Source organism: Bidens hawaiensis, unplaced genomic scaffold, assembly GCF_021521415.1.
Source record: "Bidens hawaiensis isolate Kalapana, Puna unplaced genomic scaffold, B.hawaiensis_p1.1 tig00000636_1, whole genome shotgun sequence".
In the NCBI taxonomy this organism is placed as follows: Eukaryota; Viridiplantae; Streptophyta; class Magnoliopsida; order Asterales; family Asteraceae; genus Bidens; species Bidens hawaiensis.
In genome coordinates, this window is record NW_027491038.1 from 3,393,351 (window position 1) to 3,411,795 (window position 18,445).

General features: G+C 40.7%; 1 protein-coding gene across 1 annotated transcript; it reads right to left on the minus strand.

Annotated features, from left to right (window-relative positions):
* Positions 1-16,853: 16,853 nt before the first annotated feature.
* LOC143529003 (uncharacterized) lies at positions 16,854-17,282 on the minus strand. Its single transcript, XM_077024897.1, has one exon. The coding sequence runs from the start codon at positions 17,280-17,282 to the stop codon at positions 16,854-16,856; it is 429 nt and encodes a 142-aa protein (XP_076881012.1).
* Positions 17,283-18,445: the final 1,163 nt, after the last annotated feature.

Genomic DNA, 18,445 nt, shown 5'->3' on the forward strand with positions numbered 1-18,445 from the left:
ATGGTGAGTTACCTTTGGACCAGACAGAGGCTGAAAGGGTTCGAATCAAGTCCCGACAGTATGTGTTACAAGGGGAAAACCTTTATAAAAAGACCTACCTTGCACCACTACTAAGATGTGTGGGCCCTTTACAAAGCCAGTATCTGATCAAAGAGGTTCATGAGGGAATATGTGGAGCTCATTTTGGGCCAAGAACGGTGGTTGCAAAGTTGATGAACCTTGGATACTTCTGGCCCACGATGCACCGAGATGTAACCGAACAGCTCAAGAAATGTGAAGCTTGTCATATTCATGCACCAGTTCCCAAAAGCCCTAAACACGTTCTGGTTCCCATCTCTTCGGCTTGGCCATTCCACAAGCGGGGAATGGATATCGTTGGTCCATTCCCACCAGCCAAAGGTGGGGTAAAATTTTTGCTAGTAGTCGTTGACTACTTCACCAAGTGGCCTGAAGTCAAACCACTTGCAAAGATAACGGGAAAACAAGTTATCGACTTTGTATGGGAAATCATCATTTTTCTCTATGGGTTGCCAGGAGTGTTGGTCACGGATAATGGGAAGCAATTTGCCGAGAAGCCTTTTAGCACATGGTGCAAAGAATTCAGAATCACCCAAGTGTTCAACTCGGTTGCTTACCCACAATCCAATGGCCAAGTTGAAAGAACAAACAGAACCATTGTAGAAGGAATCAAAGAAAGGCTGGGAAGGCATAACAAAAATTGGCTTGAAGAACTCCCAAATTTTCTATGGGCAATAAGAACAACCGAAAAAACAAGCCACAAACGAACACCTTACAGCCTAGTGTTCGGATCAGAAGCTGTAATCCCAGCCGAAGTCGGAGTTGTGACTCAAAGAACACTCAACATGGATCTCGAATCAAAAAACAATGAGACCATGTTGAATTTGAAACTCCTTGAAGAAATCCGTGATCAAGCCGCAATACAAGAGGCTAAATACAAGCAAAAAACGGAAGCTTATTACAATGCAAGAGTGAAACATGAACGTTTCAATCCAGGAGACCTTGTACTCCGAAACAATGAGGCCAGCAAGAAAGAAAATCAAGGAAAGCTTGGCCCAAAGTGGGAAGGACCATATACAATCCTTGAAGCTCACAAGGGTGGATCCTACTAGCTGGCCGACACAGAAGGCAAAAAGCTTCCAAGACACTGGAACGGCAAAACCCTTAAAAGGTTCTATGCGTAGTCAAGAACTTAGAATGTATTTCAAGAGATGTATAACTCTCCTTTTTGTAAACAAATACCTCTTGAATGAATGATGAAGTCTTTATCATCACTTGTCTTAAATATCCTATAATCACGTTGAGAACCTAGCAAGAAACTCCATGGCAAGGGCCATGTAAGGGGATGAGCTCCCAGGCCACATCGCTCAATAGGTTCAAGGTTTAAATGAACCTATATAAGGGGTGAGTTCCTATATCAATCCAACTCCATGAGACTTAGAAAATTTTTTCAAACAAAACTTATCTCATAGACGGGTCTGAACAGCCTACATCAATTCGTTCCTTAAGCTTTGAAAAAGTTTACGAAACAAATATACACCAAGTAATGGTACAAAGGATAGACAACATGTGCTTTTTACCTAATGAAGCCTTGAAGCTAAAGTGAATGCAGCACTAAAACTTCTTAAGGAAAGTTAGCTAAAAACACATCAAACTAACAAGACAATCAACCAAAACACAATACATAGAACATTACGATTCATAAACAAGGCCTTCTAAGGCCATAACCAGCATCATACATAATAAGCCATTAAGGCTAAACAAAGGAAATCACAGAGATTCCCATAAGAATGTTCAAAAGGCCAAAACACAACCATCAAAGCAGAAACCTTAAGGGTTTCATGCTGAATCTAAATTGATCAAAGTACATAACATTGTTTAAGAAGTGTTAAGAAAGCTACGCATAAAGGTTCAAACATCGGAAACTGGCTTCGAAGTACTAGCCTGACCACTCTTCCCTTTCTTGGACTTCTTCAATTCTGGGCTACCACCAGCAACGGTCGAACCTTCGAGGCTTGCCACATGAGACCTATCACTGTCCCCGGATAAAGTTTCTTCATTATCGCCAGAACGGGAGCGCTTCTTAGACAAGGACTCAAGCACTTCAGAGCAAACTTTCTCATCAAGGCCGGCTGGTTTCAAGCCCTGCAAAACGGAAAGAGGCTTACCATAGCATGATGCAACTTCACCCACATAAGGGTATGTGAGCCTTTCCATTGCACGGACTGAGTCTGAGAAGAGCTTGGAAGCTTCACGGTTGAACATGGGCGATTGCTCCATAGGTTGACCAGCTTCGTGATGTTTGAAGCCAGCAACAAAGCCCAAATGCTTCCAATAGCCCAGCAGCTTCGTGTAAACGTCGACCAACACCGAGTTGAATTCAGAAGATTGAAGCAGGTAAGTCACAACCTGATGAAACCCGTGCTCAATTAGCCACCGGTTGTCGTTGGTAGTCTGGGTGAATGAAGCCTTCAAGCCTTCTTTCTCCATCTCAAAGGCTTTCCTCAGCGCCTCAAAGGTTTCCCTGTCAGCATCCAACTTAGCTCTATCAGCTTCCATTGCTTTCTTCAACCCTGCTATCTCAACCTCATGTCCACGGGACAACTCATCAATCTTCTTCACATAACCCTCTTCCTTATTTGAAAAACCATCAACTTCTTTCTTCATGGCTGTCATAGAGGCTTTCATCTTTTCCTTCTTCTTCGAAAAATCCTCACACTCCTGCATCCCCTTTCGAAAACGAGTCACACCATCTGCCAAAAGGGTAGAAAGGTTGCAAGAACTCAAGATCAACCTCGACAACATGGAATCACCCTCCATATCAGAAATAGTGTTACGAACGCCTGGAGGAGCAAAGTTAGCCAACACATCAGCACAGACTTCCGGATCTTTGAAGCTATCTCCAACCTTCACATTCCACTCCGGCACATAAACTCCATTCCCATCCAACCCTTGAACCATCGCCATCGCAACCTTCTTACCAACTGACTTCTTCTTCTTAGAGACAACCAAACCCTGCTCTTTTTCTCCCTCCACACTTGGACCTTGATCTTCGTAACTTGAACATCATCACTAACCTCAACCGGTTCGTGAGAAGATGATCGGCCAGAAGACTTCAACAAACGCCGTGTGGAACGACAAGTAGAAGCCTTAGGATGTAAGGCCCCGTTACCGGTAACCCTACTTTCGTGTTGGATTTACTCATAAACACAGTTCTAAATATCAGAGTTATTTAAAACATTTACGCGGAATGTAAAACTTTCATAAAACATTACATAATTCATAATTGGTCTCAAAACATTCATTGTCTTTCACATTAAAGCATTAAAGTTAACACATCACAAGTCTTCAGATGCCAGACTCTCGTTCAGTGCCATGTGTCCCCTCAAGCGAGCTGCCTCATTCTACTCACCTGCGTGCATACTAAAAGTCAGCTACGCTGAGTGAGTTCTAGATAATCACATAATCATACCATTCACATAACAATATATTCATCCTTTCATTCATACTTTTATACTTTCATACTTTCTTACTTTCATACTTTCTTACTTTCTTACATTCATACTTTCTTACTTTCATACTTTCTTACTTTCTTTTGTATTAACTTACTTTCATATCTTATGTTATAAAGAGCATTACGCCCTACATTCCTCGAGTATTATTAGGGCTCGGTACCCTCCTTCCTCGAGTATTATTAGGGCTCGGTACCCTCTTTCCTCGAGTATTATTAGGGCTCGGTACCCTCCTTCCTCGAGTATTATTAGGGCTCGGTACCCTCCTTCCTCGAGTATTATTAGGGCTCGGTACCCTCTTTCCTCGAGTATTATTAGGGCTCGGTACCCTCTTTCCTCGAACATTAGTAGGGTTCGGTTCCCTAGTTCTCGAATATTAGTAGGGTTCGATTCCCTCTTCGTTACCATACAACCATACATTATCATTTCTTTCTTTTATTATCTTTATCACGTTCATACACGTAAACATACATATCATACTTACCTTACACATAGCGTTACAACCTGACAGTACGTGCAATATCCGAAGATCGTTCACGTAACATCAAGCAATCATTCATACATATCATATCATTCACATAAGGCATACACTTATCTCTTAGGATAAGCGTATTAACAACATATTGAGTATGCACACAGCCCCGAAAACATAACACATAAGAGGGCTAGAAACTCACCTGAACACGGTTACGTTCTCCGTTGATTGTAATTCCTTTCTTTAACTGGGCTCGGCTAACTGTATAATATTTACACATATCAATTAACTACTGCTACTCGTTTGTATTTCTATCTATATATGACCCACAACGAACGGGGGTCCGGGGGCAGCGCCCCTGGCAGCGGGGTTCTAGGGGCGGCAGCCCCTAGCGGGGTCCAAGGGGCAGAGCCCCTGGCTGGGGTTAAGCTGCCAGGTCAGCTTGGAAAAATTTTATTTTCGATAACTGCCTTAACACATTTTCCATTAGGTTTTTAATTCATTTTATAAACGAACTTCACTTCAGGCGAAGTTAAACCTTAGGCGAACTTGGAAACAACTTGGTTCTGGCTTGATTCGATCGAATAGGGACATATTCGATCGAATCTGAGGCACACTCGATCGAACTAGACACACACTCGATCGAACCAGCTGGGAAAACTCGTTCGATCGAACATGGCACTCGTTCGATCGGATAGATACTCGTTCGATCGAATACGGATCTCATTCGGTCGAATGAGGCGGAGACCATTCGGTTGCTTTCTTATTCGATCGAATGGACTGGTTCGATTGACTCATTCGATCGAATGGACTGGTTCGATTGACTCATTCGATCGAATGGACTGGTTCGATTGACTCATTCGATCGAATGGACTGATTCGACTCCTTCAAGCTGGGCGACGGAGAAACCTACGGGTTTTTCCGGATTTTCCAGATTTCGACCCAAAATCGAAGTTTTTGACATGGAAATGCTCGGGATTGAAAGGGCTATCGATTCCTAGTACTTTTAAACACAAAAGCTTGCATTTTGACACCAAAACAAGGCGGTTTTTGACCCGAAAACTCAAGTTACGAAAATGGGAGTTTTTGCTCGATTTGAGGTCGAAAATGGTTATGAAAACGGATGATTCTCGAGAGGGACTTACCAAAAACGATTAGGAACAAGATTGTGGACTCGGATTTGTGATTTGAGAACTTTCTCTCTCTAGCTTCTCTCTCTAGAAATGAGAGTGTTTGGGTGGGTGTAAGTGAAGGAAGATGGTGAAAATGGTGGAAGTGTCAAGAACTTTCGTTTATATACTACGGGTTTGGTTAGGCTCGGGTTGGCTTCCTACGGGTCGAGACAGGCCGAGTTCATGAAATAACTAAGCCCAAGACCCGTTCCTTACTCGACATTAAATAACTAAACATAACTTTCTTTTATTTATTTCCTGATAACCCGAGTAAACTTCCCATCTATTAATAAGTAATATAATTAATATTACCTTTGAAATTTCCGGATGTTACAAGTCTTCCCTCCTTAAAGAGGTTTCGTCCCCGAAACCTAACTTATTCCCTATAAAAGGAAAACTTCTTACATTTACACGTTTTATAGAATTGCCTTCGCTTTCTGAGTTACCCTTCCTACTTCCGACTTTACAGCCATCGAATGGTGGTCATGTGTTTTAGCTATTTAAGGTAGCTTGTCCATGAGACCCTCGATGCACCAAGACTCATCTCATCCTTCTAAGGGTTTCGATTAGTACTTTTAACACTATTGTCTAAATCAACATTTCACCATAACATGATAATCATTCTTAACCAAACTCAAAATAATTACACACCACAGATAAACATAAGTTTTAAACCTTAACACAAAACAAGTTCTTAAGCAAATGTAATTTAATAGAACCATTGCATGAGCAATTATTCCTTCATCAGGTGTTCCTCTCTGCAGTTTCCCAAAGTCTTCATCCTTTCGCACCTACCGCCCCTGATTCCTTGCAATCCCTAGCCATGTGGTCAGCTTTTCCGCATTTGAAGCACTTTGGACGATCAGGGCATTCTCGAGAATAATGCCCACTCTTTCCACACCGATAGCACCTGTCTGTCCCAGTCTTACATTCTCCCAGGTGCACTTGCCCACACGTCTTACATGCATCCTTGTTCCCAACTTTGGCCTTCCTCTCATCAGTTGTTGTCACCATCTCGCCAGACCGCTTAGCAGAGGTAGCCCATTTCTTCTCCTTCTTTTCTCCTTCATGTCCTTCCTTTGGCTTCTTGCAATCCCTTGCTAGGTGCCCACGTCCTCCACAGTTGTGACACCTATGGTAATCATTACATTCCCCAGAGGAATGTCCTGCTCTTCCACACCTGTAGCAAACACCTAATCCCTTTCTGCACTCTCCGGGGTGTCTCTTCCCACATTTTTCACAAGCAGTGAACCCCTCTTGCCTTGCCTTCTTTTTGCGTGGATCCACCTCATCGGCTTCCTCTGGTTCTGGAGTTGGGTTCTTTTTCTTCTTTTCCCCCACCGTTCTTGCTCCCCCACAATCCCTAGCTAAGTGACCCGACTTACCACACTTATAACATTTCTGGTTCCCGGTGCAATCACGAGTTATGTGTCCCTTCTTCCCACATCGGTAGCACTGATTTGGACCAGCCTTGCATTCTCCTAGGTGCATCTTCCCGCACACTTTGCATGTTTCCCTTCCCGCGACCTTTAGTATCTTCTTCCCCGCATACTCCACGACATCTACAGATCCTTTGGTTCCTTTCGCTCCTCCCTTATAATCATCACCCTTCTTTCCGTCTCCTCCTGCCTTCTCAGTGGCCCTTGCATGGTTTTCGGCAGACTTGTCAGTACGAATTTTCTTCTCTGCAGCAGCTACAGCGTAAGAAATGGCAAATTGAGTAACAGGATCCAGCTGATACCCTTCATTGCTGCTTGGTCCTTGCAAAGTTTCACTTTTATCCTTTTTCGTGGTAGTAACTAGTTCTTCAGAAGGTTCTCGGACAACGCGTATTCCAAGAGGACGTCCAGTGTGACCTCCCTTACCAACAAACCTTTTTGCTCCAGCCATCGTAATCTAAAAGGGAAAACACAAACATCATCACTCAAGGAACTATCTAGTACAAGGATAGTAAGGCTAACAGGTAATAACAGTGGCCAGTTGTGATTAGCTGATCACGTTACTTTCCGTGTCCTATACACTTCCCTTTATGAGTCTATTTGTGCTGGTTCTACTTAAGCAGTTTGTCAAATCAAACAATCAATTATTCCTATCCCTGACGTTCTCATATCTTTCCTTTCTCATTAACATATATCATTTAATCATACACCTTACCTTTACTGATCTTGCTTGAGCGACACATGGCATTCTTGAACTGGCATCTTCTTTCCTTTCTTACTTAAATCCCATTTTCTGTTCGAGTCTAAGCATGTAGGATGCTTAAATCTCTCGAACTTATGCTCTGATACCAACTTGTAAGGCCCCGTTACCGGTAACCCTACTTTCGTGTTGGATTTACTCATAAACACAGTTCTAAATATCAGAGTTATTTAAAACATTTACGCGGAATGTAAAACTTTCATAAAACATTACATAATTCATAATTGGTCTCAAAACATTCATTGTCTTTCACATTAAAGCATTAAAGTTAACACATCACAAGTCTTCAGATGCCAGACTCTCGTTCAGTGCCATGTGTCCCCTCAAGCGAGCTGCCTCATTCTACTCACCTGCGTGCATACTAAAAGTCAGCTACGCTGAGTGAGTTCTAGATAATCACATAATCATACCATTCACATAACAATATATTCATCCTTTCATTCATACTTTTATACTTTCATACTTTCTTACTTTCATACTTTCTTACTTTCTTACATTCATACTTTCTTACTTTCATACTTTCTTACTTTCTTTTGTATTAACTTACTTTCATATCTTATGTTATAAAGAGCATTACGCCCTACATTCCTCGAGTATTATTAGGGCTCGGTACCCTCCTTCCTCGAGTATTATTAGGGCTCGGTACCCTCTTTCCTCGAGTATTATTAGGGCTCGGTACCCTCCTTCCTCGAGTATTATTAGGGCTCGGTACCCTCCTTCCTCGAGTATTATTAGGGCTCGGTACCCTCTTTCCTCGAGTATTATTAGGGCTCGGTACCCTCTTTCCTCGAACATTAGTAGGGTTCGGTTCCCTAGTTCTCGAATATTAGTAGGGTTCGATTCCCTCTTCGTTACCATACAACCATACATTATCATTTCTTTCTTTTATTATCTTTATCACGTTCATACACGTAAACATACATATCATACTTACCTTACACATAGCGTTACAACCTGACAGTACGTGCAATATCCGAAGATCGTTCACGTAACATCAAGCAATCATTCATACATATCATATCATTCACATAAGGCATACACTTATCTCTTAGGATAAGCGTATTAACAACATATTGAGTATGCACACAGCCCCGAAAACATAACACATAAGAGGGCTAGAAACTCACCTGAACACGGTTACGTTCTCCGTTGATTGTAATTCCTTTCTTTAACTGGGCTCGGCTAACTGTATAATATTTACACATATCAATTAACTACTGCTACTCGTTTGTATTTCTATCTATATATGACCCACAACGAACGGGGGTCCGGGGGCAGCGCCCCTGGCAGCGGGGTTCTAGGGGCGGCAGCCCCTAGCGGGGTCCAAGGGGCAGAGCCCCTGGCTGGGGTTAAGCTGCCAGGTCAGCTTGGAAAAATTTTATTTTCGATAACTGCCTTAACACATTTTCCATTAGGTTTTTAATTCATTTTATAAACGAACTTCACTTCAGGCGAAGTTAAACCTTAGGCGAACTTGGAAACAACTTGGTTCTGGCTTGATTCGATCGAATAGGGACATATTCGATCGAATCTGAGGCACACTCGATCGAACTAGACACACACTCGATCGAACCAGCTGGGAAAACTCGTTCGATCGAACATGGCACTCGTTCGATCGGATAGATACTCGTTCGATCGAATACGGATCTCATTCGGTCGAATGAGGCGGAGACCATTCGGTTGCTTTCTTATTCGATCGAATGGACTGGTTCGATTGACTCATTCGATCGAATGGACTGGTTCGATTGACTCATTCGATCGAATGGACTGGTTCGATTGACTCATTCGATCGAATGGACTGATTCGACTCCTTCAAGCTGGGCGACGGAGAAACCTACGGGTTTTTCCGGATTTTCCAGATTTCGACCCAAAATCGAAGTTTTTGACATGGAAATGCTCGGGATTGAAAGGGCTATCGATTCCTAGTACTTTTAAACACAAAAGCTTGCATTTTGACACCAAAACAAGGCGGTTTTTGACCCGAAAACTCAAGTTACGAAAATGGGAGTTTTTGCTCGATTTGAGGTCGAAAATGGTTATGAAAACGGATGATTCTCGAGAGGGACTTACCAAAAACGATTAGGAACAAGATTGTGGACTCGGATTTGTGATTTGAGAACTTTCTCTCTCTAGCTTCTCTCTCTAGAAATGAGAGTGTTTGGGTGGGTGTAAGTGAAGGAAGATGGTGAAAATGGTGGAAGTGTCAAGAACTTTCGTTTATATACTACGGGTTTGGTTAGGCTCGGGTTGGCTTCCTACGGGTCGAGACAGGCCGAGTTCATGAAATAACTAAGCCCAAGACCCGTTCCTTACTCGACATTAAATAACTAAACATAACTTTCTTTTATTTATTTCCTGATAACCCGAGTAAACTTCCCATCTATTAATAAGTAATATAATTAATATTACCTTTGAAATTTCCGGATGTTACATAGGAGCAGCAACCTTGGTAAACCCTTTAACATTCAGAACACCCACATACTCGGAATCTTCAAACCGACCCTCTTTCCCTCGAACCACAGCATCATCACCAATAGCCGTAGCATCCATAAACCCAACGTCCGAAGTATCATCACTTTTCAAGAAATCCAAAGCCGACATAACTACAAACACAAAAGTAACCTATCAACGGAATAAAACAAATGCAAGATAAATGAACGCATACCCTTATCGTCCCTCATAAGCACGGGATCCCGATTAGTCTTATCCCATAACTTGCTAATTCCTAATAACACAAGAAGATGTTTGGGAAGAGGACGAAGACGCGATGGACACTTCCTAATCGAATTCAAAAACGCTTCATTCAATTCCGATTCAGCCAGCTCCGGTTCGTTTAAAACAGCCTCGGGCTTTCTCCAAACGGATTTGAAAGGAAGAACGAAATCGGATACAAAGAAAAAACGGTCCTTCCAAGAACCAAGGGTCGTAACCGTCGAGGAAACCAAACATGTATCAATCTGAGTATGTTCAAAGGTGTACCAGTCGCCATTTTTCGCCAAACGAAAGAAACGGCGAAAACCTAAGAGTGACGGATCATATCCTAAAGCTTTACATAAAACCTCAAAGTGTAAAACCTTAACAAGCCCAAAGGGGTGAATCTGACCAAATGACACACGATAATACTCCAATACATTAAAAACAAAAATCGAAAACGGATGCCAGAGATTCGAGAATTCAAAATGACGAAAATAAAGGGCAATAAAACCCGCCGGACAACGATCGATTGACGCATCGGCCGGCGGAGTAATCGGTTTAAACTTCAAACCTATACCCCATTCAAGACAGAATGATTCAACCTCTTCTTGGGTTAAACAGGAAAAACTAACAGACAGATCCTTACGAGCACCCATAAAATCGAAAGAAAGGGGAAGGATTTTAACTAACCTGATGAAGGATTGAAAGAAACTTGATGAATATTTGAGAGAGTATTGTGAAAGTTCTGAAGAAAGTGAACAGTTATAACCACTATTAAGAGCAGTTATTGGGAACTCCAACATGCAGTAACCATCCAATCAACTGTCTTTTCAGAAATTCAAAAATAACCAAAACTAAACAAGGCCTCGAAGCCTCGAAGACTTGAAGCCTTTAAGCAAATAACAAAATGCGTGCAAAATTCAGAAGCCCTTGAGCCTACTTCTCAAATACCTCTGACTTGGGGGCTGATGACGGGGGTAGCCCAAGGAATTAATAAAATGGCTTTCACACGTTAACGCTAAAAAGGTTAAAAGGTTAAAAGCTTCGTTTCCCGCCCAATTTATGTAAACAAGTATGTGAACAGTAACGACGTGCAACAGTACAACGTCAAATCACTGTTCACATCACTGTTCCCTCTGAACAAGGGACATGCTCAGAAAAAGTAATATTATTATAATCATGGACCAACGGTCAAAAGGTTCCCGCCCATAAAAGGTCAACTCTCTAAGCAAAATGGAGGCTAACTAGTTTATCCACTGGACAAAAGGCTTGCATCTCTCCCTCTATAAAAGGAGAATCCAGTCATAAACAAGTGATCATCAGATCTGGAGATAACACATACTCTTTGATCTTCTCTTCTTCCTTGAGAAATTAGCACTTTGCTTATTTCTTTCTTACTTCACAAACATCATAGCTTCACCAAGAACTTCATCCAAAAACCGGTCTCAAACACCTCAGTCTTGGATCTCCGGTGAACTATAACAACTAACAACAAACTAGTGAACCTCTCTCTACGTTTTGCAAATGTAGAGGGACACCACGACCTGTGTTAGGTTAACCTGAACCCTTGAAGCTTGTTAGCCTAACCAGTCCATTAACTATCATTGGTCTTATCTTTGTTGTAGCAACAAGTGCTTTTATTTTTTATTCTCAATCTTTCAGAATTAAAGGTATAAAGGTATGGTCGACTCTGCATCTTAATTCCTAATTTCACAATCTAGGGTTTTGAACTTCCACTTCTTCTTGCTTATTAAATTTATGTTCATTTATTCGGATTCAAAATGAAATTATGTAGAAACCTAGGTACGAAGAAGAAGATGGTGGTGGAATTCGGTTGCTCTATACATATTCCTACGACACTCGGGTTTCCGGCAGCTGCCGAAATGGTGGTTTTCAGGGAGATAAATTTAAGATCAACGCTGTAAGTATCAATTATACATTTTGCTGCAATTTTGAATATTAAAATTATAATCTATTGTGTGTTTTCGAACTTTAATTTCATAGTTATTGAAGTTTTTTCTATGTGATTTATTTGTAATTTATATGCTTATCTTCTAATTATGATGCACAAGTTAATTAGTCACCTAGGATTAAAACAAAAGGTTAAAAATTATATTAATGTGATCTAATTCTGTAATTCTTATTTTAGTGCGTAAATCTTAGACTATGAACTTGCTGAAAGATGAATATGCTCTGATAGCCGTTTACATATGAATTCTTCTAAGTGTATCTGACAGTTTGTAATGCACACTAGGTGTGTGCTGAAATGTATTTGAGGAAAAATCATTTTAAAAGTGTAGTATTTTCCACTATGGAGTTTTATAATCAAGTAATTTGGCATACGTTTTTGGAGTAAGTTCTTGAATGGTACATGTAAGGATGCTATGGCTAAAAGATAAGCAGCTCGATGTGGTTTGTCATTTGATCGGGTTGATTATAGTTATTTAATCTCTCTTATAAAAGTCAATGTGGTTAACATAAAGGATATAAATGGGTATCTTTACCAAATTACATTAATAATGATGATCATGTTAATGGTTTTTAATCTTCCCCTTACTACTTATGATTGCAGGCATCAGATGTGATGCAAAGGCTGCTCTTGATATTCAGTGAAGTTTTATGAATAGGTTAAAGTGTATCTCAACATTCAGTTTGAAGTAAATCTTGGATCAAAATGAATGGTAAGGGTATGTTTTATAATGGTTTGTGGTGATTTGATTTGATTTCAGTTTATAAATTAAGTTTTATATGCCAGAGATGGTGCCAAGAGAAAGCCCACTACCAGTACCGCTAGGTACCATTTGTTATTAATAATTTGTCTTTTTTTAAGCTATATGACGGTTATTATTGTGTACGATTCTCAAGATTCATTTTTCAAGCGTGCAGTAAATTGTATTATTGTATTGATCAAATTGGCCAATGTTTTGATTCAACTTGAAAGAAGCTGCAATTAAAAGATTCGTATATTGAATTGTTGTATATTGTTAATTAATATCACAGGATTAGATGTATATAAATACCAATTTATATTACATTGAGGACCCTCTAGTATCTAATATTACCAACTTATATAATATGTCTAATATTCCCCCGCAAGCTCAGGCGGGAGACGACCTGCAGCTTGGATCGTAAGAACAAAAATCTATTTGTTGATAACGGTTTCGTGAAGATGTCAGCAATCTGATCATGAGTCGAAATAAACTAGACCCTCAACTTCCCTTTAGCAACTTTCTCTCTAACAAAATGAAATCGACTTCGACATGCTTGGTCCAAGAATGGAAAACAGGATTGGCAGAGAGATATGTGGCACCCATGTTGTCACACCATAATGTAGGAGCAGTATTAAATGAAATGCCAAGCTCACGCAAGAGATCTTCAATCCAAGTAAGTTCGGCCACAGTGTCTGCAAGGGCCCTGTATTCAGACTCGGTTGATAAACGAGAAATGACACGTTGTTTGCGATTTGTCCAGGAAACAAGATTTTTTCCGAAGTAAACAGCAAATCCTTCCATAGAGCAGCGGTCATCAGGGCACCCAGCCCAGTCAGCGTCAGAATATATGCTTGAAGATCTCTCAAGTAACTATCTGTAAAGGCATGGAGAGTGGAACTGGAAGCCTATTTAATAAGTAATCCATGACCTACGGTGCCAAGAAGATATCAGAGGATACGTTTAATTGCAGCCCAGTGGTTTTCTGTCGGAGCATGCATTAATTGGCAGACTTTGTTAACTGCAAAGGTTATGTTAGGACGAGACAACGTGACATACTAAGAGCACCGACAAGTTGTCAATATTTAACTGGATCAGAGATTAGTGAGCTATCAGCAATGAACAACGGATTGGAGGTGCTCATGGGGGGAGGGCATTGGCTTGGAAGATGAGAGACCAACACGTTCAAGAAGCTCGCATATATACTTCTTTTGTGAGAGAAGTATGTTATGGCCCTGTCTAACAATTTCACCCCCCAAAAAATAATCCAAGTGACCGAGATCCTTAAGAGAAAATTCAGCTCCTAGTTTAGCGATGAGTGTGTTAATGGCAACCTGATTGGTCCCCGTGATAATGATGTCGTCCACATAGATCAAAAAGTATATAATTGTTCCACGAAAGTTGTAAACAAAAAGAGATGGGTCTGTCTTAGACCCCCTAAAACTCAAACGAAGAAGGACCGAAGATAGGCGAGTGAACCACGCCCGGGGAGCTTGCTTGAGCCCATAGAGAGATTTATGTAACCGACACACATGACCCGTTTTTTTTGGATCGATAAAACCTTGTGGTTAACGAATATAGATTGTCTCATTGAGATCCCCATGAAGAAACGCATTCTGTACATCTAACTGTTGTAAGGGCCACTTGTAAGTAACAGCAAGAGAGAGAACAACCCGAATAGTGGTGAATTTAACAACTGGACTAAAAGTCTCATGAAAGTCAATAACGGGTTGCTGGTTAAATCCTTTCGCTATAAGTTGTGCCTTGTAGTGATTAAGAGCTCCTGTTTTATCTCGTTTTAATTTGTAAACCCACTTGCAATCAATTATGTTGGTACCAGACACATGTGGAACAAGAGACCATGTCCTGTTCTAAACAAGAGCTGTATACTCCTCGTCCATGGCTTGACACCATTCTGGATATTTGTTAGCAATGGTGAAGGTAGTGGGTTCGATGTCGGGAGGGATTGTGGTTGTGTTTAAAGCTGAATGGTTAAATGGAACACATTGTTTTGGATTAGGCCGAAGGTTGGGAGGTTGGGTACAAGGAGGGGGTGAAATGGGAGGTTGTGGGGCAGGTGTGGGAAGCGGTGAATGTGGAGTGGGAGATGGTGCTGGTGACGTGGGAGTCGTGGTGGTAGTTTCATCTGTTGTGTGTGTGTAGTGGATTATGGATGGGTAGTGTTTAAGGATGGGGGAGGTGAGACTGTCGGGGAGAAAGGTGGTTGTTGGACTGGTTGATGTGCTGTTTGTGAGGTAGAGGTTGTTTGGGAGGATGGTTCTGGTTGGGTGGTAAGGGCAGTTTGGGAGTTAGTAACTGATTGGGAATCGGGTGGAGAGGTAGGAGGGAAGATGGGTGGAGAGGTCACAAAGGTGGTATATGGCCATTTGGTGATGAAAAGGTTGGTTGAGTTATGGGTGGTTTTGGTTGAAAGGGAAACACTGTTTCATTAAACCGCACGTGACGTGCAATGTAGAGGCGTTCGGTTGTAGGATCGAGGCACCGATAACCATGGTGTGAAGGGTTGTAGCCTAGGAAAATTCAAGGTGTGGAGCGGAAGTGCATTTTATGAGGGTTGTAGGGTCAAAGATAAGGGAAACATTGACAACTAAATACACATAAAAAAGAGAAGTCAGGTGATTGTTTGTGAACAATTTCAAAGGGTGACATACGAGAGTTGGATCGAGCAGGCATCTGATTGATGAGATATACTGCAGTGTCGAATGCAATGTGCCAAAATCGTTAAGGAATGTAAGATTGGGCAAGAAGGGAAAGACCAATTTCGACAACATGACGGTGGCGTCGTTCGACGGTACAATTTTGCTCACTTGTATGAGGGCAAGAGCGACGATGAGTGATGCCGAGTGGGGTGAAAAATTTGGATAAATTGCGAAATTCACCGCCCCAATCGGTTTGGACGTTTTTTAGCTTATTATTAAATTGTCGTTCAGCCATGGCAACAAATTGCGTAAATACATAATACACATCAGACTTTTGTTTTAAATGAAAAATCCACATGTAGCGCGAGTGATGGTCAACACAGAGTAAAAATCAACGGTGGCCATCAAAACACAAAACAGGTGCGGTACCCCAAACATCACACTATATTAAATCCAAAATGTTTTACTATGAAAAGATGACTTGTTCAATGAAAGTTTGGAGGACTTTCCCATTTGACAAGCAGTACAAATAGAACTAGATAATTTATTTGAAACATAAAGTAAATAACTAGAAAGCATAGAATGTAGAAGACGTGGATGCGGATGTCCAAACCGTTGATGCCACAAATCTGAGGAAGCACTTGTGGTAGTGAAAGCTGACTTGTTGATAAAGCGAAGCTGTGTAAGAGAAATGGAATAGAGGCCATCTTTACTTGGTCCCGCGAGAAGGATAGTGCGTGTAGATATGTCCTTCACAAGAAAGAAAAACGGGTGAATTTCAAAGAAGACATGGTTGTCAAGACAAAATTTTTGAACAGAAAGTAGATTTCGTTTGATTTGTGGAACATGTAAGATATTAGATAGGACAAAGGTTTTGTTAGGTGAGAAAATATGTGATGAACCAATGTTAAGAATAGGTAAACCTTTACTATTGCCAACATGAAGAGCATCATCACCATTGTATGCTTCAGAGACACCTAAGTTTGAAAGATCTGGTGTTATATGACTATTGGCACCTGTGTCAGGAAGCCAAGGAGCTGATGAAGAGGGCCGATGATCAGCAAAATTTATGGAGGGCCTTGCACATATGGTGGAGGGGTCTCGGTTGGGACATAGTGACGGGATATGTCTGATCCCACACCTGTTGCATGAGCCATACACCGTGTTTTGATTTGAATCCCAATCAAACTGTCCTCGAGTATTGCCTGACTTGCAGTTGTAGGACTCGCGACCACGTCCACGACTGTTATTGTACCTGCGATCCCAATTGTTTTGGGAGGGTTTGTAGTTGTAAAAGGCTTGTGAATGACTAGATGAGGTTAGTTGATAACCTAAGTAGGAGGCAAGTTGTTGGATAGCATAAAGTTGATTGTTATTTGGGATAGTTGTTGAATCAGTTTTGACAATGGAGGGAATTACATGATAAGTAGCAGTAGTGAAAGCCGGGCCTGATTAGACTGTATTTTTCCTAGCATGTAGTCATGGTCAGAGAGGAGACCCTGTAGTTCATTAAAAGCAACTGGGAATTGACGGCCAAGAAGGGTTGATTTTAGCCCATTATATTCTTCACGACGTCCAAACACTGCCAACATAACAAAGACTTTGTCTTTAAATGGCTCGCCAATGTTTGCAAGAGCATTGGCATATTCTTGAGCCCGAGAAAGATAAGCAGCGGGCGATTCGTCGCCTTTCATCTCTATCTTGAGAAGATGAGTTTTTAGGGTATACTCACGTGAAGATGTATGTGGTGCATAAGCACGTTCAAGAGATAACCAGAGATCTTTTGCAGTATTACCTTGAACATGGTGACACGAGGATTCAGAGACTGTAGATATAATCAGCATGCGTACGTGGGCGTCATTAGCAATCCAGATTGCATAACTGGGATTGTCACGATCAACAGAAGGAGCAAAATCTTTATCCTATTGAGGCAAGTGGTTCGATGGTTGCCTGTGGGCACGGACTTGTTCCATCAACATAGCCAAACATGTTGTTAGTAACAAAAAACGGTTGGATTATTGTTTTCCAAAAACCGTAATTTGTAGGAGTTACTCCCAAACTTAATTTTTTAAATTTTAAGCCCAAATTTAATTTTGTTATGAACAATAACAATTAAGCCCATATTAGTTAATTGCTCAACCACTTTAATTGAAAATTTAGAATTATTGGGAGGCGAACATATTAGGGTGATTGCGGCTTCACATCTTGTCGATGACACTGGTTATAGACCCAAAAGACAAAGGTACATAATCACCAATCAACATTATTATAATTTTGATTATTTCAATCGTGTTGTCGATATGGAAATTCAAGAATTTGGTGATCACTTTAATGAGATTAACATGGGTTTACTTCAAAACATGTTGGCTTTCAATCCGTATGATTCATTTTCCAAGTTTGATGCATCAAAGTTAATGAGATTGTGTGAGTTATAATCATATGATTTTGATAATGGGGACAAAATTGTACTTGCGTCTCAACTTGGTTTGTACATCAGTAGTGTGCGAAATGATGAAAGATTTGCTAATATGAAAGGTATTGCGGATCTTACTAGAGTTATGGTGGAAACAAGGAAAGATATCTCTTTTCATTTGGTTTATCGATTATTAAAGCTAACATTAGTTTTGCCTATTGCAACCTCAATGATTGAGAGATGTTTTTTGGCAATGAAGATCATAAAGACAAATTTACGTAATCAAATTGGTGAAGATTTTTTTGAATGCTTGTGTAATTTTATTGTTGAAAAAGAAGCACTTTTAAGTGTTACGAATGAAGCTGTAATTTACCGTTTTCAAAAGATGAAATCACGTAGAGGTCAATTGTAATATGTATTTTGTTTATCTTTAATGAAATTTATTGTTTACATTTCTATACATAGTTTGTTTAATGTAAATTCTTTACTCAACCTGTTTCGGTTTGACCCGACCCATTTTGGTTTGACTTGCTTTAGTTTGAATTGACAAGTTCTAGGTTGCACTTTTTTTTGCACCCACTGGCTAGATTTTCT